The 27,035-nt window shown below is 36.0% G+C and overlaps 1 protein-coding gene, 1 long non-coding RNA gene and 1 pseudogene across 2 annotated transcripts; 2 read left to right on the top strand and 1 right to left on the bottom strand.

Moving 5' to 3' along the window:
- The window catches only part of LOC145802247 (IAA-alanine resistance protein 1-like), a 59,929-nt pseudogene extending 46,525 nt beyond the window's left edge, over positions 1–13,404 (top strand).
- LOC145803099 (uncharacterized) lies at positions 5,867–6,333 on the top strand. The gene is made up of 3 exons (XR_014345205.1): positions 5,867–5,922; positions 6,012–6,111; positions 6,192–6,333. It is a non-coding gene; the product is annotated as an uncharacterized LOC145803099 (long non-coding RNA).
- A 4,477-nt stretch (positions 13,405–17,881) lies between the features above and the next one.
- On the bottom strand, positions 17,882–26,732 carry LOC145801905 (putative late blight resistance protein homolog R1A-3). Its single transcript, XM_082893725.1, has 2 exons — positions 23,766–26,732; positions 17,882–18,620 (listed from the first exon to the last, which is right to left on the bottom strand). Exons 1-2 carry the CDS (start codon positions 26,194–26,196, stop codon positions 18,163–18,165), a joined length of 2,889 nt encoding a protein of 962 aa, XP_082749851.1. The 5' UTR covers positions 26,197–26,732; the 3' UTR covers positions 17,882–18,162.
- Between the last annotated feature and the right edge of the window lie 303 nt (positions 26,733–27,035).

Here is a 27,035-nt window from a genome sequence, read left to right as displayed (position 1 = left end):
GGATGATTCCGTCGCTAAAGATTGTAAAAAGAAAATTCCAAAAACATTGGCGACGCACGGTATACCGTCGCAAACGTGTTATTTAGCGACGGTAAGAAGTTACCGTCGCAAATGGTGGACCATTTGTGACGGCAGAAGCCCATCGCCAAAAACGAAGGACAAAACGACGTCGTTTCATTCATTAATCATGATCATTTGCGACGGTTAAAATATACCGTCGCAAATAAATGAATATTTCGCTTATCCCGCTATTTCTATCCCATTTGCGGTTGAAGTCCCTAAAATCCCCAAATTCCTCAAATCAAAATCCCTGAAACCGAAATCCCTAAAATCCCCCAACTCCCAATCGACTGATCCCCGAAATCCTCAAATCAAAATCATTGAACGGCAGCCTTCGCCGGAGTGACGAGCAGCCGCGACGGTGAACAACGACTGACGAGCGGCTGTGAGCGACTGTGAACGGCCATTCTAGGTTCGTCTTCTTCCTTTCGAAAATGATTCCTCGTTGTGTTGTGTTTTTGTCCTCGGTCGAAAATCATTCTTCAACGAAATTTTGAATTTTGAGTTGGGAAATGGAGTTGAATTTTGAATTTATAGAAGGTGATGCATCTAAGACATTGTTTGTTGCTTATTCTGTTAATTGAATTTTGTTCTTCAACTTGGTGGATGTCAAGAATGTTGTAGGACCTTAGAATAACTTATTTAAATGAATTTTGTTCTTCAACTTGTTAATTGAATTTTGTTCTTCAACCTGTCTAAAATCTATTTATATAATAGTTTGTCTGCTGTTATCATCCCTACGTTGATATGTACAAAGATGTTTCTTTTTACATTTAGATGGCATGTGCATTGAAATTTTTTTGATGATTTTCTCATGCAGAAAAAGTATTATTGGAGAATGTAGAACTAATTCCTGAAGCTTTTGATTATCTCCAGCAGCCGTTTGCCCTAAAGCAAGGTGTTGTAAACTAATCACTATATGTGCACAGTTATTGTTCTTTGTTTTTTGAACCACTAGTGTTTTTATTCCAGTAACATCTTTGCATATTTTCTTCATGTGTGCCTTTTATTTTTCACTTTGCTTCATCTAAATTCCTTATGGGTATGATTTAACTGGGATTTCATCATAATTACTCATTGTATTTTGCTTGAAGTACATGAAGCTAAGTAAGGAGTTATTACGATGTCTTATTAAAAATAGAAAAAGAAGATAACTGGGTAGATAGTGCACAGCTGGACATAGTTTCTGACTTTGTTCATTATAATTTGCTTTTGTGGGTACAATAACTCATCTTTGCTATATTAGGACATCCAACACAACTGGACTCAATTTTTATTTATTTATTTATGTGTGGTTTGTTCCATAACTTTTCCTTCTTATGATGGTTTTGGGCTTAGTAAACAGTGAGTTGTATGTAGAAAATGACCACAAATATTCCATCCACCATCGACAAATTGGTGTGGTTTCTAACTTCAAATATCATCACTACTGCCTAGCAAGAAATTAAAATTAGTAGTACCCAATTCTAAGTTTTTACTATTTTCACATTTACTATTGCTCCCCAATAAAAAAAAAAGCATAAGGAAAACAGGAGAAGTAAAAGTTGCTATGTGAAGATATATAATGATATAGCTAGATCATCTATTTTTGTATTCCCTTGTAGCATTGTCCTTGTGATGGCGAGTGCCTGATGTGGCCAAGGTGGTTTGGATTTACCCCCTCTCTGTGAAGATGCTTTTTATTGATTTCAAGGATTTTGGTTATAATTCAAAGGCCCATGTCAAGAATTTTGTTCAAGGATTTTGTTCTTCAACTTGGTGGATATAGCTAGATCATCTATTTCAAGGATTTTGTTCTTCAACTTGGTGGATGTCAAGAATGTTGTAGGACCTTAGAATAAAAGTTAATAATCAAGAAATTAAGTGAGAAAGTAATGGAAGTTTGTTGATTAAAATAACAAAATTAATGAATTACAGAAGATTAAAAAACACTAGGCATATCTAACTTTGACAGCAACTCAAATGTAATAGAATTTGAAGATTGGACACTTAAAATATGTAAATTTTCACATAAATTTTAAGTGCCTATTCTGTGATTTTAGCACCTTAAAAAATAAAAATTTTAAAAAGCAGTTACATATACAAATCTACTAAAAACAGAAGTATAATGGTTGTAACAATACTAAAACACCACTTAAATTGTCCATACAACTTTTAAGTGTCGTAACAATCATAATGACGTTATGTAAGGATTGCAACGTATTTTTAAAATTATGATTATATTCTATTTTTAAGTATTTGACTGGCCTACCAAGAACTTGCCGGCTGCTCTACCGCGGGCTTGGCGGGGCAGAACACTGGTGATCCCGACTTTTCTCTCTGTTGGGGCCCATTATCTCTAACCCTACAATCTAATGGAGAGACAGGCCCTGAAGTTCAAGCTTTCTTTCTCCTCTTATCTGGACTTGCAACAAAATTTCTCATTCTTCTCCTATTTGATGTTGTTGGTCATTTTTGGCTTTTTGTAGGATACTGATAGTCCACTGTAACATTACCTTTCCTTAAGGTAATGTACTTCCAACATTACCTTTTATTAAGGGAATGTGTGCATAATGTTTTTGACCTGTGGAAAAATAACTTATTCTGTTAATTGAATTTTGTTCTTCAACTTGGTGGATGCATCTTTAAACTGTTTCATTAAATGACTCAAATGTTTGACATTTTGGTACATCTTGGGACCGATGTGCATATCATTTGAAGTTTATATCAACTGAGTTAGTCAAAGTTTATTTCACATTCCGATAAGAAAAAAGGCACCAAATAAGGTAAATTATGAAATACTAAACTCCATTTCCCATTTAGCGTGGTATGCAAATCATGAAATACTAAACTCCATTTCCCATTTAGCGTGGTATGCAAATTATGAAATACTAAACTCCATTTCCCATCACCTTATTTGGTTTTAGAAATTGAATCAATTTTCTGTATTGAATCAATTTTTCAAAAAATTGAGTTATTTGGTTTTAGAAAATTGAATCAATTTTCTGAATTTACGGTTATATCTGTGCGTTTGTTTGGACGGTTATTCTTGGTTGGTGCCTAAGTTAAAGCTATTAATTGTTTAGCTACCAATCCCCTCTTCCCTTAGGATAATTAATATGTGATATTATGTCTTGTAATTATATTTTTACCCTTACATCTCATTATGACTTACATTTGTTGTAATTATATTTTTTTCTAGGGCATATTTGTTTTGTATGTGAGATGTATATCTCCCAGTAAGTTTGCCTGAAGCAAATTAATAGTGGGAAACACATATAAGGGAAGTACGATGATGGATAAGAGTTGGATTGATTTGCCAAATAGGATGTCGAGGGAATACATTAATGGGATTGATCAATTCCTTGTGTTTGCCTACACCAATAGGGTTGAAGGTTCGATGATTAGTTGTCCGTGTAGAAAATGTGAGAATCGATATCATCTTGTGCGAGAGGGTGTACGGAACCATCTGATTTTGAATGGTTTTTTTAAAAAGTACAAACATTGGATTAATCATGGGGAATCTTACGTATCTCTGCATGCTAATCGAGCGAATGAAACAGTGGCTAATTTAGACATTGGCGACGATGTAGTTGGAATGATACAAGGGGCTGTGGGAAATCCACATGTCGGTACAAGTGTTGACGGTAATGAAGCACAGAGCACTGATCCCCATGCATCTGAACCCCAGCTCGGTCCAAATGCAGAGACTGCAAACTATTTCAAACTTCTTCAAGATGCACAAAGTGAATTGTATCCGGGTTGTCAAAAGTTCACTGCTTTGTCATTCATTGTTCGGCTTCTACATTTGAAGGTGCTTAATCAGTGGACAGACAAGTCTGTTGACATGTTGCTTGAGTTATTGAATGAGGCGTTCCCGTTAGGTGTGAAACTCCCGGACTCATATTATAAAGCTCAAAAGGTCACAACAGATTTGGGCTTCATATATGAGACATGGGATGCATGTCCCAACAGTTGCATGTTGTTTCGAAACGAGGACGCAAATCTTGATAAATGTGTCATATGCAACAGTTCAAGATGGAAATCAAATGGTAATGGTGGTTCAAATGGTCCTCACAACGGTGGCAAACAAATAGCTGCAAAACAAATGAGGTATTTTCCTTTAAAGCCAAGGTTGCAGAGGCTGTTTATGTCATCCAAGATGGCTAAGTTAATGAGATGGCATGCAGAGGAACGAACTAATGACGGTGTCTTTAGGCATCCTGCAGACTCCCTTGCATGGAAAGATTTTGATCGTCGGAATATTGACTTTAGTAATGATTACCGAAGTGTAAGGCTTGGCTTAGCATCTGATGGTTTTAACCCATTCAGGACGATGAACATAGTTCATAGCACTTGGCCTGTTGTACTCATTCCATACAACTTGCCGCCATGGATGTGCATGAAACAACCATTTCTAATTTTATCTGTGCTTATTGACGGCCCGAAAGGACCTGGTGACAAGATTGATGTGTATATGCAACCGTTGATTGAGGAGTTGAAAGAACTATGGAATGACGGTGTCTCCACATTTGATGCATCAACAAATCAAATGTTTCAAATGCATGCAGCTTTACTGTGGACAATTAGTGATTTTCCTGCATATGCAAACTTGTCAGGATGGAGTACTAAAGGCGAATATGCATGTCCTTGTTGCAATAGAGAAACTACATCGTGTTGGTTGAAGCATAGTAGGAAACAATCATACTTGGGTCATCGCAGATTTTTACCTAATGGCCATAAATTCCGAAAGGATAAAGTATCATTTGATGGTAGTCGGGAAGTCAGATTCAAACCCAAATTGTTGTCTGGAACTGAGATGCTGCTACAATTAGAATCTGAGGGTATTTTAACCCAATACAAGAGGGATGACCTTAAGGAGAGGCATAGGAGACAAGTAGAGAAAGAGAAAGTTGGACATCGCACCCATAGCTGGAAGAAAAAGAGTATCTTCTATGAACTGCCATATTGGGAGCACAATCTAATTAGACACAACCTTGATGTGATGCATATAGAGAAGAATGTTTGTGATAATGTGTTGTGGACAATATTAGGGGTTGCAGGAAAATCGAAGGATGGTGTTAATGCTCGGCGTGATTTACAAGAAATGAATATTAGAAAACCCCTACATTTGCAATTAAGAGGGTCGAATAAAGCTTATTTACCACCGGCACAATTCACGATGACCAAGGATGAGAAAGATTTGTTCTTGAAAGTATTGAAGGAAGTTAGAGTTCCCGACGGGTATTCATCCAATATATCGCGTCGTGTACGCTTACATGATAGAAGTATTGGGGGTCTTAAGAGCCACGATAGTCATATTCTGATGCAACAACTAATTCCATTGGCCATTCGAAGATCGTTACCGAAGAATGTAATTGAACCTTTGATTGAATTGAGCAATTTCTTTAGACAATTGTGTTCCAAAGTCAATCGTGCAACAGATTTGCAATATATTCAAGATCGTATCGCCGTAACACTTTGTCATCTAGAGAAAATATTTCCTCCTGCTTTTTTTGATATAATGGAGCACTTGCCTATACATCTAGTTGACGAAGCATTATTGGGTGGAGCGATTCAATTTCGATGGATGTATCCAATTGAAAGGTATCTTCTTACTTTGAAGCAATATGTGCGTAATAGAGCTCGTCCAGAAGGTTCAATTGCTAAAGGATATCTTATGGAAGAATGCATGAATTTTTGTGCACAATATCTCAATGATGTGGAAACTAAATCTAATCGACCCACGAGAAACTACAGTGGTGATGATAATCTAGGTCGTGCTGTTGGTGAAATCACAAGCTTTTATCTTGATAACACTTCTTTGGTACAAACTCATCGGTATGTCTTATTCAATACAGCCGCGGTTCAACCATTCATAAAGTAAGTTATGTTAGTCACTCAATATTTTATTATATTCCATTGAATTTTGAACCAAATTTTGTTTTTATATAAAAATTCAATTTACACAGCAAACACCTTGAAGAACTTAAGGTCAAAATGCCTCGTGTTGACGATCATCAGCTTCGGCGTGAACATTTTGAAACTTTTCACATTTGGTTCAAGGAACATGTATGTATTTAAATCTACATATTCTATTTACCTAAGTCGAACTATATTTTAAATTTTACAATTTTTATTATTTAAAATAGGTTCAAACTTTGCGAAGGACTAGTGATGTCACATTTTCTGAAGAGATTACTGTATTGGCAAATGGTCCTCATAACCTGGCAAGGAGGTTCAACGGGTATATAATGAATGGGTTTCGGTATCGAGTAAAGGCCATGGATGACCGTCGAGCCACACACGACCGCCTAGGCACGAGAGACTTGTGGGAGAAGACGGGACTCCAATCGGTTTCCCGGTTTGGGAGTTAGAGCCATATTTCGGTTTAGGCAAACTAGTTCTTTAAGAAACTTAAATTCGAGGTGTTGACACCCCAAAATTACCAAATGGGGTCGGATTAGCACGAAACTTGGCACACACAACCGCCTAGGCACGAGAGACTTGTGGGAGAAGACGGGAATCCAATCGGTTTCCCGGTTTGGGAGTTAGAGCCATATTTCGGTTTAGGCAAACTAGTTCTTTAAGAAACTTAAATTCGAGGTGTTGATGCTCGAAAATCACCAAATGGGGTCGGATTAGCACGAAACTTGGCACACACGACCGCCTAGGCACGAGAGACTTGTGGGAGAAGACGGGACTCCAATCGGTTTCCCGGTTTGGGAGTTAGAGCCATATTTCGGTTTAGGCAAATTAGTTCCTTAAGAAACTTAAATTCGAGATGTTGACGCTCCAAAATCACCAAAAGGGGTCGGTTTAGCACGAAACTTAGCACACATGATCGCCTAGGCACGAGAGAGTTGTGGGAGAAGATGAGACTTGAATCGGGTTTCTGGTTTGGGAGTTAGAGTCGGATTTCTATCTAGCCAAAATTATTTACTTAACTATCTTTGTAATTATATAATAAATAATTTTTTATGTTTTTTTTTTAATTAAAATATTAATACATAATTATATTGTCACTAATTATTTTTATTTTTTATTTTCAGATATTTCCTGAGTAGCAGTTTGCTTCTTGTGGAATGCAGCTGTGTGAAGATTGCGACGGACTTTTGTTTATGAAGAAAACTTTTATTTTTGATTTACATTATTTAGATTTGTGAACAACATTATGTATGTATTTTGTAAAATTATGTGGTTGGATAATTTTGATGATATGTTGTTATGAATGGAAGAGTACTTTAATTAAGGATGAAATTTTATTTATATACAGGAATTTTTATATTATTATATAGTTATCGATTTTTTTTAGTTATTTTTATTTAATACAGGTAATTTGCATATTTTTAATAATTTTAAAATTGCATTTTTTGTTAGAAACAGGTTTTTGCGACGGTAGCATAGCCGTCGCCAATGATATTGGCCATATGAACAAAGGCCTTTAGCGACGGTACTATCACCGTCGCAAATAATATTTTAAGAGACGGCTTACTTTTCTGTCACAAATAATAGTATTAACGACGGTAATAAACCCGTCGCAAATAACCATTTTTAGCGACGGTATTTTTTACCGTCTCAATAAACCCTTTTGCGACGGTATTTTCCCGTCGCAAATAACCATATTAGCGACGGTATTTTACTGCCGTCTCAAAAACTTCAGTTTTTTACACCTTTACTGCGACAGCATTTTGCCGTCGCTAAAAGGCATCTTTGCCGTCGCCAATGTTTTTGCGACGGCGTTTACCGTCGCTAAAGACCTTTAGCTACCCCGTCTTTTGCGACCCCCCTACTACCGTCGCTAAAGGCAATTTACCGTCGCAAAAAAACATTTGAGACGGCTTCTTTGGTATTGGCGACGGTAAAATACCGTCGCAAAAAAATGAATTTTTTGTAGTGATCTCAGCTTTTTCTTTTTTGAATTTTCACTTCTTATTCACATATACTAGCAATAAACCTGTGCTATGCACAAAGTGAAATTTTGCATTTTTTTAAATATAAAATATTATAAAATAAAATAATTCATCGTATTTATTTGAAAACTAGAAAAAATTTCTATTGAAACAAAAATAGTTTAATAATTTTAAACTAACTAATAAAATTTAATTGTCTAAAGAATGTCAAATTTCGTTAAGGATCTATATTGATTAGATGAATTGTAACGTTAACTAACTTTTAATATCTCTAACAAAAAAGAAAAGAGGGAAGATAGATAGGATGGAGGGGGAAGAGAAGAGAGAGGAAGGAGATTGATTGAGATTGCCTTTGATATCGTCATTCAAGATCTTCGCGTCTGCCAGAAGGAGTGATTGCCGCCTCTTCGTCGCAGCGTGCTTCTCCTTTGTTGCGCCCATCCTCAACCCCTTGTTCTCTATTGCTTGAAGCCCTTTTCCTTCCTTAACCCCACCAGCTGCCTCCTCTCTCTCTCTCTCTCTCTCTCTCTATATATATATATATATATAATATTAGTTTTGAATTAGTTAAGTAAGGGTGTGTTTGATTGGGGATTAGGGGGGGATTATTTACTGTACGGATTGCTTTTCCCATGGAGGGGGATGTCCATCGTTTGATTGAATTTTTAGTCCGCCAGACATAGAGTTCGGCTGGACTCCATATCCCTCATATGAGGGACTAAAACAATCCTAGGAGGGGTGGGACAATTTGCATCAGACTATTTACTGTTGGGATTAGGTGGTGAAATGATCATTTTGACCTTCTACTATTTAATTATGTATTATATTTAGTAAAATTCAACAAAATTTAAATGTCTCAATTTAAAAATAAAATAATTTTATTTAACTTTTTATTGATGTTTTATTTATTTAATTTTTTTAAATAATTTTTTATAAATATTTTATTGATGTTTTATTTTAAAATTTTGTTTAATTTCATTATTTAAATTTTAATAGATATTTTATTTTATTTAATTATTTAATTATTATTATTTTTAAAAATAAATTTATATAAAAATTTAATTTAAAAAATAACATATATTTTTATTGATATTTTATTTATTTTATTTTTAAAAAATAAATTTATTTAATTGTGTAAAAAATAAAATAAAATAAAATTTTATTTAATCTAGCTAAAAATAATTAAAATATTAAAAATATGTTTAATATTGCTATTACTTAGTAAACAATTAAAAAAGGGTAAAATAATCTTTTGCTCATTTATCCTATCCAGTCCGTCCAACCAAACAATGGATTCACTAAAAATAGTAATTTCCAGACATCTAATCCCATGAGAAAACAAACACGGGATACATATCCAATCCAACCAAATAGTCCGGGGGATTCACAATCACAGGATTCAAGTCCAACGGATTCTAATTCCCCCTTATCCAGTCCGTCCAATCAAATAATGGGTGCCTCCAAATGCACCCCATTATACCCCTAAATGAAATTACCAAATGGCCCTAAACCTTACCACCATCTTCTACCCTGGCTAGTTGGCACCACTAGCAGCTCTAACAACCACCGCACCCTCTTATCACCCTCTCCAACTCTCACCCTGCAACCCCTCCCTACCCTACTATGGCGATCCCCTATCCCTTTTTCTCTCACCCAGACCTCCACCCCCCCCTCCCCACTTTTCTTACCCAAATGTTACTGTCCCTGTCACCAACCACACTCACCCCAAAACCCTCCCTTAGCCTTGCTCTCTTCCCCCTCATTTGAAACCGTAGCTTATGATTATGAGGAGACCTTTGCCCCTGTTGCCAAAATGACTACTGTCCGTACTTTGATATCTGTCGCTGCTGTTCGTCATTGGCCTCTTTATTAGATGGATGTTAAGAATACTTTTCTTACTAGTCATCTTGCTTAGGAGGTTTACATGCGTCCTCCCCCTGACCTTCACCATTCCTCTAGATAGGTTTATCGTCTTCGGCGTGCTCTGTGTAGTCTGAAGCAATCTCCTTGTACTTGGTATGATCGCTTTCAGACTATTGTTATTGAGCTTGGGTTTCATCCTTCTGCCCAGGAATTTGTTTTGTTTCTTCTCCACACCTCTACTAGTTTTGTTGGCTTATTATTGTATGTGGATGATATGATTATTATTGGTTCTGATTTTTTTGCTATCTCTGAGGTCAAGCAGCATTTCTTCCGCACATTCGAAATGAAGGATTTGAGCCCATTGTGGTACTTTCTTAGTATTGAGGTGCCTTCTTCTCCGAAGGGTTACTTTCTGTCTCAGGCCAAGTATGCTAATGAAATTATTCACCGTGCTGGTCTTACTGACACTAAGATTGCTTATACCCCCATTGAGTTTAATGTGAAACTTAACACTACTAATGGTGTTCCTTTGCCTGATCCTACTTTATATCGAGAGCTCGTGGGTTGCTTAGTCTATCTGACGGTTGCTCGTCCTGACCTTGCCTATGTTGTTCATGTGGTTAGCTAGTTTGTTTATGCTCCTTGCTTCATGCACTGGGCTGCATTGGTTCGGATTTTTCACTATCTTCGAGGTACTATATTTCAGGGTTTACTATTGTCATCTACTTCCTCTCTGGAGTTAGTGACCTATGCTAATTCTCATTAGGCTGTTGATGTTACTGATCGCAAGTCTACGTCTGGTTTCTGTATGTTTCTTGGCGATTCCTTGATCTCTTGGAAAAGCAAGAAACAAACTGTTGTTACTTGCTCTACTGCCGAAGCTGAGTAACTTGCTATGGCTGATGCTACTATTGAAATTGTTTGGCTTCGTTGTCTCTTATCTGATTTGGGTATCCCTCAGTCTTCTTTGACCTCCCTCTACTGTGACAACCGCAGTGCTATTCAAATTGCCCATAACACCGTCTTCCATGAGCGGACGAAGCACATTGAGATTGATTGCCATTTTGTCCGTCAACATTTGCAATTTGGCTCTATCTCGCTTCCTTTCGTTTCTTCGACTCTACAACTCACTGACTTCTTTACCAAAACTTACACCACTACTCGGTTTCAGGTTCTTCTTGGCAAACTCTCAATGTTTTTTACTAAAACACTTTGAGTTTGAGCGGGGGTGTGAGAATATTAGGTTTATGTATATATGATAGTATATATATTCTGTATATATTAGGGATTGAGCATATAATTTTGTTTCCTTTTTTCAGTTCTAGGGTTTGGATTGTTATATATACTGATGTATTCTTGTATCTAAAACTTAATTGAATATACAGAAATCTTACAACTTCTAAATGCACCTCATTATACCCCCTAAATGAAATTTCCTAAACCTTAAACCATCTTATACCCTAGCTAGCTGGTGCCACTAGCAGCTCTGATAGCCACCTGAGCCCTCTCCCTCTCCAACTTCCCTCTCTGCTCTCATCAACTCCACCCGCCACCCCCCCAGTCACTCCCCATGCTCTATGCCCCCTCTCCACCCCACTCCAGCGATCGCCCATCCCTTTTTCCTCACCCAGATGCCATTGTCGCCAGCCACACCCACCCTAGAGCTCTCCCCTATCCGTGCTTCCTTCCCCTTCATTAGAAATTGTAGCCCTAGTTCAAACTATTGTCGAAGAAACTATGGTGGTACAAATGTAGACCACAATCACTGAACAAATGATGGTGGTTCAAACGTATTCCACCGAATAAATAATGGTGGTTAGGACACAGATCTCCAAACCAAATTTGTAGAGATCGCATGGGGTAGCGGCGGTCACGATAGCTAGTGGAAAAGGAAATTGAGAGGGGAGGTGGGGAAAGAGAAATCGAGGGGAGATCACGATTGGGGAGGTGGGGGTTTAGGGTTACGTTTGATGGGTAACAAAGGGAGCTTGCGTCGGGCTATAGGGAGGGAAGGGGAGGTCGCTGCGCACTGTGGGAAGGGAAGAAGAGATGATGTCGGAGATGATGGGGCGGCAGTGGTGGTGGTGTTGAAGGTGAGGGGTTGGGATGGATGGAGGTAAATTTGGTGTTAACTAGGGTGCTCAAAGAAAGAGAACAAAATTTGAATTTAGGAATTAGGATGCTCAAAGAAATGGGATGCCCAACAACAAATTTGAGGTGCATTTAGAGGCACCCAGGTGTAACTCACCAAGTTGGATGGGTTATGGGCAAAAGGACTATTTTACCCTTGAAAACCTGACGTATGCTGTTTACGTGTGAAATTTCATTCAAATCATAATGGCCATTTTCAATTGGACTTAATTGACAAAAAACTTGAAAGTAAGGTGCAAAATTGAGCGAATTGAAATTACGTAACCAAAATGACACAAGGGGTAAAGTATATGAACTATTGGTGCAATTTTCCGTTATTTTTATGTTTACATCAAAAGTGCAGAATGATCTTTACCCATAAGGACATTCATAGTGTGATTAGCATGATATTAGATACTTCATATTATTGGACTTGGTACATGTGTGTAGTTCATGATCTTTACCCATAACGACATTCATAGTGTGATTAGCATGATATTAGAGACTTCATATTATTAGTCCACATGTTAACATAATTTATCTTAAAGGAAATATTTGATCTAAATTTTGTTGAAATATTTTTGTTGCAAGTCATTAAGAATTTGCCATGTTGGCATAGTTATGTTTTGTCATTATCAGCGCCACATTAGAATATAATCATACTTTAGGCAACACTAAATCTTATATTTCATCTTTAAAAACTTTCCATATTTTAATTATAAATGTAATTTCCTTTCGGTGCTATATCTTTTGTTAAACCCTGCAGATAGGTGATTTTGGAATCTTGGTAAGATCCGGTTTCAGTGTCTCGAAAGCTCTCTTTATCAATTTCCTATCAGCACTGGTGGCACTAGCAGGAACAACATTGGTTAGTACTGTCTCAGTATGGCAAGTTGAATCCTCTTTTATTTATTTATTTTCTAACCCCAAAACAATTGAAGAATTAATAATCATATTTTGCTGGTATTGCCGCACAAACTTTATTCATAGGCCAAGATCCAGGACAATCATCTTTGATTGAGGTAAAAAATCTTCAAGAAATGATCCGAGCAAGCTCATTTTGACGCTGAGGGTATCATATGCTTTAGCATTAGTAATAATCCAAATGTGTTTTTTTTGTTTTTATTTTTATTTTTGTTTTCAGGGATTCACCGCAGGCGGGTTTGTGTACATTGCAGTTGCCGGAGTGCTGGCAGAAATGAACAATGGCAGCAGCTCAGCAATAAAAAGTGCTGCACTCCAATTAACCTCATTGATATCTAGAATGGCTGTCGCGCTTTGTATATCCCTTATTGAATGAATATAATGCACCTAATCTGTGTTTAAATTTGTAGTTTTAAAGATCAATGTAATTTAAGTTGTCAATCGACTATTATCAAGGCCGATATCAATTTTTATTTTCCTAAATTTTATACTGTGTCATGTACTTTTAGTAATAGAAAGATAGAAATTAAAATAATAATTTTGGATTTTTATATAGCCACATAACATTTGTTTTAGTCAAAATGTCTTTACGTTTTTTGATATTTTGTTGCAACTTTGAAACTAATGTATTAGTAGTTGTATTGGTGCTGTTGGTGGTGGTGAGATGACTATCATAGTGTGATAGTATTGATAAATTTTTTGTTTGCAAAACTTGTCTTTTTTCAAAAGTAGAAAGTATTGTTGGAAATGGTTATAAAATTCTGGATAAAACCATAATTTTTTTCCTAAGTTCGGTCTATTTTTAGGTGGGCCCCGAGTGTCAATTTACTCGGGTCAAAGTGGTAACGCGTTCTATGCCGCGTTGTGATTCACGTGGTATATTTGGTTGCTCAAAACCATTACCGAGTGAATGGAAAATTGAAGCCAAAGTGTGCTCCATAGAAATGGAGTTTTGGTGGAAATTCCTTAAGGTTGTAAATTGGCTTGTCCCACATTGATTTGGTGGGAAGTTTTGAAAGGGTTTATAAAGCTTAGGGTGAGATACTTGGGGTGTGCCCCAAGGGGTACCCAAGTGTTTTAGAGGGAGAGGTTATAGGCAAAATGGGCTAGACCCATTAGACCCAAAAATCACCACACGCGCGCGCCGCCGTCCGTCCGTCCGATCGAGGTTGGGCTTCTAATCTTTTTGGGCCAAAAACATTTGAATTTAATTTTATTTTTTGGTAAAATAAAATCCAGAATTCAAATTAAACTGATTTGGATTTTCTGTACATCAAAACAAGGCCCTTCCCGTTTTCAAACAGAAATAAACTGTTTTGGAATTAGTGCACACCCAAACAGGGCCCTTCCCGTAATTGCTATCTGTTTGAATTGTTGAATCTGTTTGAAATTCAAAACCCAACAGGTATCATACCTGTTCAATTCAAAACCAAGAGCCAGCAGTACTCGAAGGTTATTGTGATGCCAATTGGATATCGGATACTAAAGATTCAAAATCCACAAGTGGATATGTCTTTACTCTAGGAGGCGCTGCTGTTTCTTGGAAGTCCACAAAACAAACTTGCATCGCACGATCCACAATGGAATCCGAGTTCATTGCTTTAGACAAAGCATGTGAAGAAGCAGAATGGCTTCGTCACTTCTTAGAAGACATTCCAATGTGGCCAAAACCTGTGCCAGCTATTTGCATTCATTGTGATAGTCAATCTGCAATAGGCAGGGCACAGAATCACATGTATAACGGTAAGTCACGACATATACGTCGTCGACATAATACCGTAAGGCAATTGTTGTCAAACGGAATAATCTCAATAGATTATATAAAATCTAAAGAGAATATTGCGGATCCGTTAACAAAAGGTTTGACAAAAGAGCTAGTGTATAGTTCATCGAAGGGGATGGGATTAAAGCCTATTACATAAGAGTCGTCATAATGGTAACCCTACTTATATAACTGGAGATCCCAAGAACTAAGTTCAAAGGGACAACTAAGTTATGTATGGCTCGCCAGAAATCACCAAGGGATTAAAATTCCTACCCATTCCTATGGTGAGAGTGATATCTACAACATATGTTGTCTGCAGGGGTATAAGGATAAGCTTTGCTTTTAATGATTACTTATATCTTGATTAAGGCATAAAATCAAGACGAGTATAAAGAGATACTCACAATAAGAATCACCTATATGAGTGTTGAACTGGGGCCGGTTCTATGAGAATGAAGTGGCTAAATTCTCTAGAAACACTTATGAAAACCAGGTGCGTTCAAGGCCAAAATGAACACAACAGTGAGAACCACGATGTGTTAGAAGATATTTTGTGTGAAATCTATTGTCTTGGCTTACACAAACGGCTGAACAATTCAAGGCATCGCGTCCATTGGTTAACCAGTAAGTCCGATAGGTTATCACTAGGGAATGTTCAAAGCCGAAAACTACCTATCCTGATGCAAGATATTTTCGACTTATACTCTTTCGTTAAAGTCTGCATATTGTTGCATTTCCGTTGTCATCAAATTCCATTCATGTGGGGGATTGTTGGAAATGGTTATAAAATTCTGGATAAAACCAGAATTTTTTCCTAAGTTCGGTCTATTTTTTAGGTGGGCCCCGAGTGTCAATTTACTCGGGTCAAAGTGGTAACGCGTTCTATACCGCGTTGTGATTCACGTGGTATATTTGGTTGCTTAAAACCATTACCGAGTGAATGGGAAATTGAAGCCAAAGTGTGCTCCATAGAAATGGAGTTTTGGTGGAAATTCCTTAAGGTTGTAAATTGGCTTGTCCCACATTGATTTGGTGGGAAGTTTTGAAAGGGTTTATAAGGCTTAGGGTGAGATACTTGGGGTGTGCCCCAAGGGGTACCCAAGTGTTTTAGAGGGAGAGGTTATGGGCAAAATGTGCTAGACCCATTAGACCCAAAAATCACCACACACGCGCGCCGCCGCCGTCCGGTCGGGCGGGTGCGTGGTTGGGTTGGGCTTCTAATCTTTTTGGGCAAAAAACATTTGAATTTAATTTTATTTTTTGGTAAAATAAAATCCAGAATTCAACCAAACAAGGCCCTTCCCGTTTTCAAACAGAAATAAACTGTTTTGGAATTAGTGCACACCCAAACAGGGCCCTTCCCGTAATTGTTATCTGTTTGAATTGTTGAATACCACCCTCATTTGATGTTTTCCATTCAGAAATTTCGTATTTCACCTCTGTTAATTCTATTCTTCATCTTGCTGCGTTTTATTTCCGAAAAAAAGAGTGTAAACACTTAGTGTGTTCGTAAGACAAACAATTAGTAGTGCTGCTATTGTTTGTGGTAGATCATTTCATCCTGGGAGATAGACGTCCGAATTCTGAAAGCACCGTGGAGAGGACGAATCTGTCTTAAGGACACAGTGTTAAACACTAGACTTGATCAGATAAATAATTCGAAGAAATTAAATCAAGTAAGTTATTTAATTTACTTTCAGTGTTGTTTTTATTTGTTTATTTATTCAGATTTTAATTTTGTTTTTGTAACAAAATAAAATCTGTTTTTTATTTATTTATTTTTATTTCAAGTTTGTTTTTTGTAATCAAACAAATTCTCTCCTTTTCTCTATTTCTTTTATTCTTGTTGTTGTTTTGTACACAACAGAATTAAATCTTTTTAAATACAGTGAAGATTGTCCAACAAGTATGATATACTTTTTAGTAATAGAAAGATAGAAAATTAAAATATTAATTTGGATTTTTCTATAGCCACACAACATGTGTTTTTGACAATTACGGGTACAAAATATAGTTTTACGCCCCGTTTGTGTCAATCAAAATGTCTTTCTACATTTTTTAATTTTTAATTTTTATTTTTATGTTTGATTGTAACTTTGAAACTAATGTGTTAGTTTTATTTTTTATTTTTATTTTTTGAGGAATGAAATGTATTAGTAGTTGCATTGGTGGTGGTGGTGAGATGACGATGTGTGGTAGCATTAGTAAGATTTTTTGTCAACATTCTCCCTTTTGACTTTATTTTTCTTTTTTACCGAAATGCTATGTTTTTTTGGTAGGTGTTAAAAATTTTATTAACATAACATTAATGCATTTCATTAACAACTTAAATTTCGTATAATTTTTTATACAGAAATTTCATATAATTTTTTTGTATAGCATTATTCATTGTCTGCAGCCATTTTCTTGTGCAAAATCTGTCTTTAACTGGTAGAATTGTTAAGAGAACATTTCCACATCAATATCAGAATTTTTGCAGGAACTTTGATTGCTCAAATTGCCTTCCATAACCTCAACAACTGTTTTCCTCTATGGTTCCAACCGTAACCTCATAACCCAAACCAACATTATACTCACCTTTTGCTATGACAAACCAAGTCCAATCCGCTGCATTCATAATTGAGATAAGTATGCTCACAGTGATATTAGACAGTTGAGATAGGTATGCTCACAATGATATCAGACAGTTTATAGCACGACATTGTAAAAGTGGGTAAAAAGTGTACACAGTCGACCCAAGTAACACCTCCTTCCCCACAAAAGGTAAAAATTTATCTTTCTATTCTGGACACCTCTGTTTAACCCTATCTATGACAAATTTAAAGAGCTCGCTCTTTTTGATCAGCTAAAAAGCTCCCTCCTAAGCTAATCTTTTGCCATCATTGATTTTTGAACATTAATTAGCAGACCTGAAGATGTCTTATAGAAGGGCTCCCTCTACACACCCAGATCCCATGAATCTCCTTCCTAGTCTCTGCCTTCTTGCACATAGTCAACAAACCTTCATCACAAGTACAAAATAAAAAAAAAAAGAAAAAAAGAAACGAAGATAACAAATCCCCTTTGTCACAACCCTTGAGATGGAACAATGAACCCATGATCAGCAAGGAGTGCGATACAATGGAAACAAATTCCATAATCAACTAGATCTACAACGTTGCAAATCCCAACTTGCTCATAATAGTCTTCAGGCCATTCAACTCTATCACAGGCCTTACTTATGTCTAGTTTCAAAGCCATAGAAATATTTCTACTGTACCTCTAATTTATCTGTTTGTATAACATTACTCATTCGTAAATCAAGATCACAAATGATGACAATTCTGTTTTTAAATTGAGAGACCACGATATGCTACATCACTCTATGCAAAAAAATTGTAAATATTTTCTGTGTGTATATCACCATTCAAAACTACTAATGCATGGTGTGTATATCACCGTACAATTTTTCATGTATGCAACCTATATTTTTTTTTTTTTGGTTACATCGGAAAGAAAGAAACAGAGGGAAGGCTAAGCCCTTTCCCTTTAGACCCCTATCATGTGTGCCATAAGGCAACTTCTCAGTTCAGCTGGTGGTTCATTCACCACCAGCATGTCCTCCGGTTGGTCTGCACCCAGTTTGGCTAAGGCAGTCGCACAGAAGTTCTCTTGTTTCATGATATGTTGAATGATGCACTCACAATCACTTAAGAGTATTTTGGCATCCTCCACCAAGTCTCTGAAAGGGCAGTTGCTCTCAATTGGTTCCTCCATCAGCTTCACCACCTCGGCCGCATCAGTTTCGATGAGCACATTGTTTATGCCTTTTTGAAGAATAAAAGTCAGTCCTTTATATAAGGCCCATAACTCAGCTTCTAGACTAGTTACCATCTGCATTTTGCCGTAGAATCCACACACCCAAGCTCCTCTCTCATCCCTAAGCAGTCCACCAAAGCCTCCTCCTCCAGCTGTCCTGCAACCATCAATATTCATCTTGATTCCCCCTGCAGGTGGTAAATACCACTGAATCAGTCTATAAGCTTGTCTAGGCATAATAATTAAATTAAGAAAAGCTTGGTTGATTTCTCCAGAGTAGTCTAAAATGAATTTGAGGCTCTCTTGGTTACTAGAATTCTTATTTGCAACCTATATGAAGAATAAAAGATATATTGTTAACTCAAATGCTCTGTTCCTCCCAGTTGAAGTGGCTGGCCATACCAAACACGTAAATCTGCTTAAACCATGTGAATTGAGAGTCACAAACTTTACTCCATTTTTATATTTTGATAGTAAACAAGTCATAGAATAATACTCCAACAATTTCCTCACAACAGTAGTTACATATTACAGACAAGCACTCACAAACAGTTACATTACATACAAGCACACTTAACTAACAATTTCTAGCACAATCAAACAATCAATCTCTAATTGGTACATTTTCTCTGATAGCACCTTTGAAAACACCATTTCTGTTTGATTCAGAACATGGGGGGAGGGGGAGGGGGAGCCACAGAATCAGAAGTTCAAGCTTAGGCTTGAGCTTGAAACATATTATCAAAAGTGGTTTTACATTTTCAGCCAAATGATATACGAGTACTACCAAAAACAATGAAATTTAACTCGAGGAAAATAAAATTCATTGTGAAGTTGCATTCCTCATTAATCTACCTGTGTGAAATGTTAGAAGGGGGGAAAAATGTTAAGAAAAGAAAAAGAAAAAAAAAAACATGACAAAAAATAGAAACAGCAAAATAGACATAACATTATAAGATGTTTCAATGCACGAGCTCACAGGTTAGTCCACAGTTTTCCACTACTTAGATCAAGGTCTTTGGAGAGTTGTTGCCCATACAAAATACCTAATCAGGATGGGTAAGACATGAAAATAGAAAGGAACAAAATAGGAATTATAAATCATACGGACACACAAAAACACAAGATTGAAGGTGGTTCATCCCAAAATTAGGCATACATCCATGATCACTGCGGTTTTGCAATGATTAGGGGAAAAAAATACAACCAAGATACAGAGAACTATGTATTTATAGTTGGATCCTGGTCAAGTGGTTAATATTCAATACTTAACAGGATCTATGGTCGAGTGGTTAATATTCAATACTTACCAGGATCAACACTTCTCAACAAAGATTGGGTAACAAGCCAAGGATCAACATCCCCTCCCACTCTTTCCTGATTTTTTTAAGGTTAAGCTCTTAAACTCCCATTTGGTAATGTTTATGTTTATAATCTTTTGTCTATGTTTTACAAATATTTTGAAAACAGGAAACAAAAAAATTGTTTGGTGTCTCATTTTTGTTTCCAAAAAATTGAAACAATTTTGAAAATTTACTAAATTATATGGGGGAAAAAAAAGAAAAAGAAAAAAAAAATGTATTGTTTTTTATACAAATAGCCAATACAATATTGATAAAGGGGTACTACTCATTTTTCCGAATATTATATTTAGCAGATGCATTAGAAGAAAAGATTCAGTAAGTTGTTTAAACATCAACTTCGTTTGAGCATAGTTATCCCAGCCCTGTGCTCACTTGATATACTCAAATCAATATATCCATCACAGGAGGAAACTTACTCATTAGTTTTGAGGATGGTAGGTCATAACAAGACAAGTTGCATTATGAGTACACTCAGGCCAGGCTGGCTCAACTCGCAAAATTGGTGCTCAAACTCTTATGTGGCTAAGCTCAATAGGTTTTTTCTAGTGGGCCGTGCCATGCCAGAGCCAAAAATCCTAGGCCGATGAGCTAGCGGGGTGGACCACGGGCTAACCCCAACAAATCAAGATTGGGCTTTCTTTTTTTTCTTTTTTTTTTTAAATAAAGTTTTTTCCTATTTTTTGCTTGTGGGTTGAGCCAGCAGGCTGCTTGACCACCTCTGAAGGGCCAACTAGCTAGGCTATAACATCTAGACCTAGTCCCAACCCAAGCCATTTCACGCTTTTTCTAGTATTAGTTCTCCAGCAGCTACTTGGCATAAGAGACTAGGGCTCCTTCTTTAGATGTTTTTCATCATATAGCTAAAACTTATGGTTTTTCCCTTTCTCATAAAGACTGTTCTTCTTTTTGCAGTCATTGTTGTGTCTCAAAGAGTCACAACCTTCCTTCTGTATTGTCTAATACTAATTCCAATGTTCCTCTTGTTTTAATTCAATTTGATACCATGAAGAAAATAGAGAGAGACAGAAAGAAAAAAAAAATATTTTCTATTATTTCATTATGAACTCAACTACACATACATGTCTTTGATCAATGTAGATATAGAAACAAAACAAACTATCTCTAGATTAGTTATAGATTCTAACTAAGTTTGTTATAGAGGAGAGGATTGTGTACTGCTAGTATGCTATCCTACATCCTTATGATAGTTTTGTACGTGTGTTATAGTTGTCATAACAACTCTATCTTCAGTAGCCTTAGTTGTGGTTACTGAGGTGATAGGATCTAGGAGCCAGTTGTGGAGACATGATTTTCGACATGTCCACGTGGCATGACCTTGGCCTGAAGTGCCACACGGAGGAATGTGATTGGCCGAGGTATTTAGTGAAAGACAAGAGTCATAGTGAATGAATGACTCCTAGGTTTGGTGTATTTAGGATTCTTTTCAGAGGTTAACCCTAACCCAACTAGGAGAAATGAATCCTGATGTTGTATTATTCCAAAAGGGAATAAGTGTTTAATTTGATCACTACTTCTAAGAGGAGGAAACCTCTAGGCAGGCACCCCTATGTGTGAGAGGTATGTGAATTTATGTGTGTTAATTTGAGTAACCGTTACTTTATTGAAATATTATTGAGACATTAGTTTATTGACTTATCATCGGAGTGTCCTCCCGATTGACGAGCAACCAACTTAGTTATTCTTCTAATTGTGCAAACGTGGATCTAGATTGCCTGTTCTACAGCTGTGTTCCTAGAATTCCAAGAGGAAGATCAGAGTATTGGTCATGCGGTCAAATTTAAGCACACACATACTCCATACACTTTATTTTTTGATAATTTTTTGAATTACCTTTTCAAGATCATTAATTTTTTTTTTCCATACTTATTGCTATTCAATACTTATATTTTACAGATTCCAAAAATGTCTACAAAAAATAAAAAATAAAAAATGAAAATGAAATGACAAAACATAAAATGCTATATGCTTAGTTAAATTAAAATTTTAAAAATAAAAAATAAAAAAAAAAAGTGAAAGAAACTATTTTTTGTTTTGGTTGGGTTAAGAATATGAAATAAATGAATTAGATGATAGTAAAAATACATATATATATATATATATATATATCTATATATTAATTTATTTTATTTTATTTTTCCTATAATCATTATCCAAATGTAGCATAATTATTATTCAAATAATGTCAAGTATCTTATGCAATTATCTTAAATATATGTATATAAAATATAAAACTTATAGGGACAAATTACAGTCACCTCCCTTGAGGTTTCTCACAATTACACTGACATCCCCTCCTTTTTCTGAAATTACACTGACCAATGATATTAAGGTCAAATTAGAGTTTTTATCTTCTTGTATATGTATATATCCATGAGATAGGCATTAATTGGTTAACAAAATGATTTATGTCAAAATATTTCTTTATACATTCAGACAATATTTATAGATTTATATTTTTAATTATGTATAGATTGATTTCTCCAATATATATATAATTATAGCTAGAATATTTAAATTAATTAATTTTCAAACTAAAAAGTAAAAAATGTTTGTTTAGAGTGCTGGATCGGGCAAAGAAAAGGTATTAAATGGAATTCGGTCAAGATAAGTTGGTACAAATGTCGTAATATTTAGTTTGTGAATAACTAAAATTACATCTGATCTTGGGTTTATATTTTAAGAGAATTGCATATCAGTGGGGCAACTAAAAAGATTTGCACTATATATTCAAATCGTTTGGATGAAAGTTTGACACACATAAAAAACTTGCATCAAACTCAAGAAATGACTTGTACAAAACATAAGACAAACTCGAACCCCATGGAAATGAGATTTTTTTTATTCACATTTTCTAATTGATTTAAGATTTTTCATCATATTTTTAATATTTGATCTAATTTTAACTTTGCACCACATGTCTAACCATCGCATGCTTTTATAAATTACATAAAAGACAATCCATTCGATGAGATTATATACAAGGGGTTAGTTTAGTTAACAAGGATAAAGACTATAGAATATAGTTGGTATAGATTCTGACAAAGTTCACATAGAGGTTGATTGAAGGATTGAAAATTGTAAGGGTTATTGGGGGCAGGGGAATAAAAGAGTGTGTCTAGGGAACGGAACTAGATATAGGAGTTGGAAGTGGTTAACAAGAGGAGTCAAATGATTAGAGGTGGAGCTTGATGCACGTTAGAGAGGACTTCATTTTGGATTGGCTTGGGGAAAGGCGTCAATGCTACTCTTTCTAAAAAAAAAATTATTTCATTCTCCGATTTATTTTCGATTTTAACCAATTTTAAATGAATTTTATTATGTAATTGTAAATTAAAAATTTTAGTCGTAATGTCATTCGAGAAAATCTAATATAAAAGTATATATTATACAACTCATTCACATAATCTCAACTATATTTTTCTTTTAAATTTTAACTATTTTTTTAAGGAAAAATTAGTGAAACATCCCTCTTCAACTTTTGGTTGTAGGAGAGGTCCAATATATTATTTTTTTTATTAGTTAATGTCCCCCAATAATATTATTAGAAAAATTTCAGCTCATTACAGAGAAATTTTGTGACAAATTTCTAAGACGAGTTGAAATTTCTATCTAAAAGTTTTGAAATTTCTCTGTGAAGTTGAAATTTTTCTGTGAAATTTCTTGGTAAATCTGAAATTTCTCTGCAATGAAATTTCTTTGTGCCGAAATTTCTCTATGAAAATGTTAATGGACCCCAACTATTATGAAAATATTGCATGTCCTTTATCTTACAAAATCTTAATATCAGGAATCTTAAACTTAAAACCTCTTTGTTTAAGGCCGTGCAGTTTTATGCTAGTTTATACATATACACAAGATAGATTCTTTTATTTGATGTAGGGTTGAATCTAAAATGAGAAATATCATAGAGAAAAGAAAAGATTAAACATAAATATAAAAAGAACACACCTCTTAGACATAACATTATCCTTGGATTCAGGTTCAACGTAGATTCCCTAATCAGCACTTTCAGCCAATTATTTCCAATGCTGTCCTGCTCTTCCTTAATTTTCCTGACAGATTCCACAACAGAGAAACCACAAAAGTTTACCTCAATCAACTGCAGAGTGAGTATATCCCCCAAACTAGATGGTATTTCCTTGAGATTTACACAATCTTCCAACGATAAGTGTTGAAGGCTTGGAAAGTGACTAGAGCAGGTGATCCATTGCTTAACATTGAGCTGCTTCAGTTTCAAGAATTTGAGTTGAGGAAACCCACCATCAATTGTTGCCCATTGTTCTCCCCAGCCAGCATCCTGTTTTAATTTGAGAAGCTCAAGGTTGGGTAACAACATCCCAAGGATTGTTATCTCCTCCCACTCTATCCCCGTAAGTTTCAAGGTTAGCCTTTTAACATTTGTAGGAAACTTGACCTGTCGGAAATTGGTTGGGTACAATAACTCATTCTGTAGCTTCAAAGTCTCAAGGTGTGTTAAACATTCTAGATTAGGAAATTTTCCTGAATCTAACAACAGATGTCCACAAATTCCGAGCTTTGTAAGAAAAGGAGTTCTTGCCAATAAATCCTGAACATATCCACAAGGGTTTAAGTTTGTGATAGTTCGTAGGTTTTCTAATATAGAGGGATGGTTGTGATCAGTTACTTCTACTTTAGAACATAAAGACACATCATATTTGGCTCCTCCTTTAGCATAAAGATGCCTCAACTTTGGAATCCTCCAAATGTTACATGGCAGAATAACCACACTCCATTCTGCAGCAATAATCATAAGTGTTTCAAGGTTTGAGAGATAGGATATTGATGGCGGTAATTCACAGGAATCTTTCAAATTAATTGCCAAATACCTCAAATTAACAAGTTGTGTTAATTCTCTTGAAAAGGCATTGATGTACCATATGTCCAACACTCTAAGAAGTGTGAAGGTCCGACAAATAAACGAGCACACATCACCAAACAAATTGTTGTTGTAACTAATTCTTTTCTCAAACTTATTTCTGAAGCACGATAATGATTGAACAACTACTGGGGAATAAGACTCTAAGAGAACATGACCACATATTTCCGAGAAGGAAGAATGGATGCACAAGCGGCGTTGGTAATTTGTTTCGTAGTTACTTGAAGAAGAAGAAGCGTCTTTATAATTGTGAATCCACTGTAGGAAATTAATTTCACTGGCTTTCTTCAAGCATAAATCACGCAACAAATCATGCACACGGCATGCTTTAATTCGACCATCAAACCTTTTTTGAGCAACAATTACCAGACTTCTCTGAATTAGATCCATTAAGTAATCCTCTGCTACTTCCTCCAAGCTTTTCTGCCCAATTTTTTGTATAAACCCCTCAGCTATCCATAACCAAATTAACTTCTGCACCGGGATTTCTTCGTCTTCTGGAAATGCTCCTAAATACAGAAAGCATGGTTTCAAGTGACGAGGCAAGTGATTGTAACTCAGTGCTAGTGTGTCCAAGTACTTATTTGGATCACTAACAATATATGAGCTTACACTTTGGGCAACTTGTTTCCACGACTCTTGTGCCTTGTTGTCCCTTGCAAGAAGTCCTGCTATTACAACAATTGCAAGTGGAAGACCTTCACATTTTTTCATTATTTGCTTCCCAATTTCAATCAGTTCTGGTGGAGGGCAACTTTCATTTTGAAACACCTTCCATTGTAATAACTCCCAACTCTCTTCTTCAGTGAGAAAACGCAGACAATGACGATGGCAATCAGGTGAGGCATACATAGCCAACTCTTTGAGGCGACTAGTGAACATAACTCTACTTCCATTGTTGTCATTGGGGAAATACATTTTAAGATCGACCCAGGCACCAATATCCCATATGTCATCAATGATAATGAGATATCTCTTGCCTTTTAATTGTTTGTACAACGTTTCGCCTAGCTCCTCATTGCTCATGTTTTCAATTTTCTTTTCGCGTAGCTTCTCATTGCTCGTGTTTTTAATTTTATTGGTAAAGACAACATTAACAGAACGTAAAATGTCCAACAACATATCTGTTTTTCTGGGTAATTGAGAAGCATAGGTCCATGCACGAATATAAAAGTAGTGTGTGATGTAAGGATCATTGTACAGTTTTCTGGCTAAAGTTGTCTTACCGAGTCCGGGCATCCCAACAATTGATATCATTTGTAGCTGCTTCTTCCCTCCAACAAGTAGCTCTTTTATAGTCAACGCCTCATCATCAAAGCCAACAGTAATTTCTTCCTCTACCATGGTTCTGTTCTCCATTGATATTGACGAGTGGACTCCATGATGGAAAGACTTTTCATCATCATGTAGGAGGAGTTGGATCTGATATATCTGGTCATAAAACTGCACCACTTTTGCCTCGATCGTCTTAATCTCTTCCATGATATTTGTGCCAATTAAAATATCAAAAAAACTGTCACCGTTGTTGTTGATGTTCCTCTGCCCTGGAAAATGAACATCAAAAAAAGGATGAGTCGTCTTGTCTTGCAGATCACATAATAAATTTGCATCGGCAGGTTTTTAGCTTCATGGTTCAGCTCATGCTGCTGCTGCTGCTGCTTCTCGTTCATATCCTTGAGAATGATTGCTAGGAATCTTAGCCGATTGTAAAAGGAGTCGATATGATCTATCTGATCTGCTGTCAAATTGCACGCCTTACTGATCATTAGATACTTCAGTTTATCCAAGACAGAATAATTTTCACCCATCTCCCTCCCGAATCCCTCTGTCTGTTTCCATCTCTTTATCTTTCTTTCTCTCTCTTCCTCTTTCTCTTTCTCTGCCTTTCTCTTTCGCATCTCTCAAATTTTGTGTTCTGAAGACGGAGTTCAATCAGGAAAGACTTTGTGGGAGTTTTGCAGGAGAATCTTGAAATGGGTTGGTGGTGGTGTCGATCCAAAAAAAAAAATTGAAAAGAAAGATCTTTCAGAGTGAAGTAGCAGAAGGAGCAAGTGGCTTCTTGAGTTTGGATCCAAAAGGAAACATTGAAGGCAGAATTGCAATGCCAAAAGTAAAGGTAAAGATGAAACAAAGAGGAAATTCAATTTTGGCTTAGGCTGGTTTGGGAGGTGGATTAGTTTTTTTTTTTTTTTTTTTTTTTTTTTTGACTTTTTAGTTGGTTTTGGTTTTTTTTTTTTCTTTTTTTTTTTATTATTTTAGTTTTGGATTAAAAAGTTGTGTTTGGGGTAAATTTTTTGGTTTTTTTAATTTTTATGAGAAAA

The sequence above is a fragment of the Camellia sinensis genome, chromosome 11, assembly GCF_055761805.1.
Source record: "Camellia sinensis isolate YWXY chromosome 11, ASM5576180v1, whole genome shotgun sequence".
Taxonomy (NCBI): domain Eukaryota; kingdom Viridiplantae; phylum Streptophyta; class Magnoliopsida; order Ericales; family Theaceae; genus Camellia; species Camellia sinensis.
This window is presented reverse-complemented; position numbering and strand designations above follow the sequence as displayed.

Coding starts and splice junctions, on each gene's coding strand:
- LOC145801905 (XM_082893725.1), bottom strand. CDS start 26,196: ATGGAAGAGATTAAGACGATCGAGGCAAAAGTGGTGCAGTTTTATGAC. Junction 18,621..23,765: donor GATAATGTTATGTCTAAGAG/GTGTGTTCTTTT, acceptor TACCACCTGCAG/GGGGAATCAAGATGAATATT.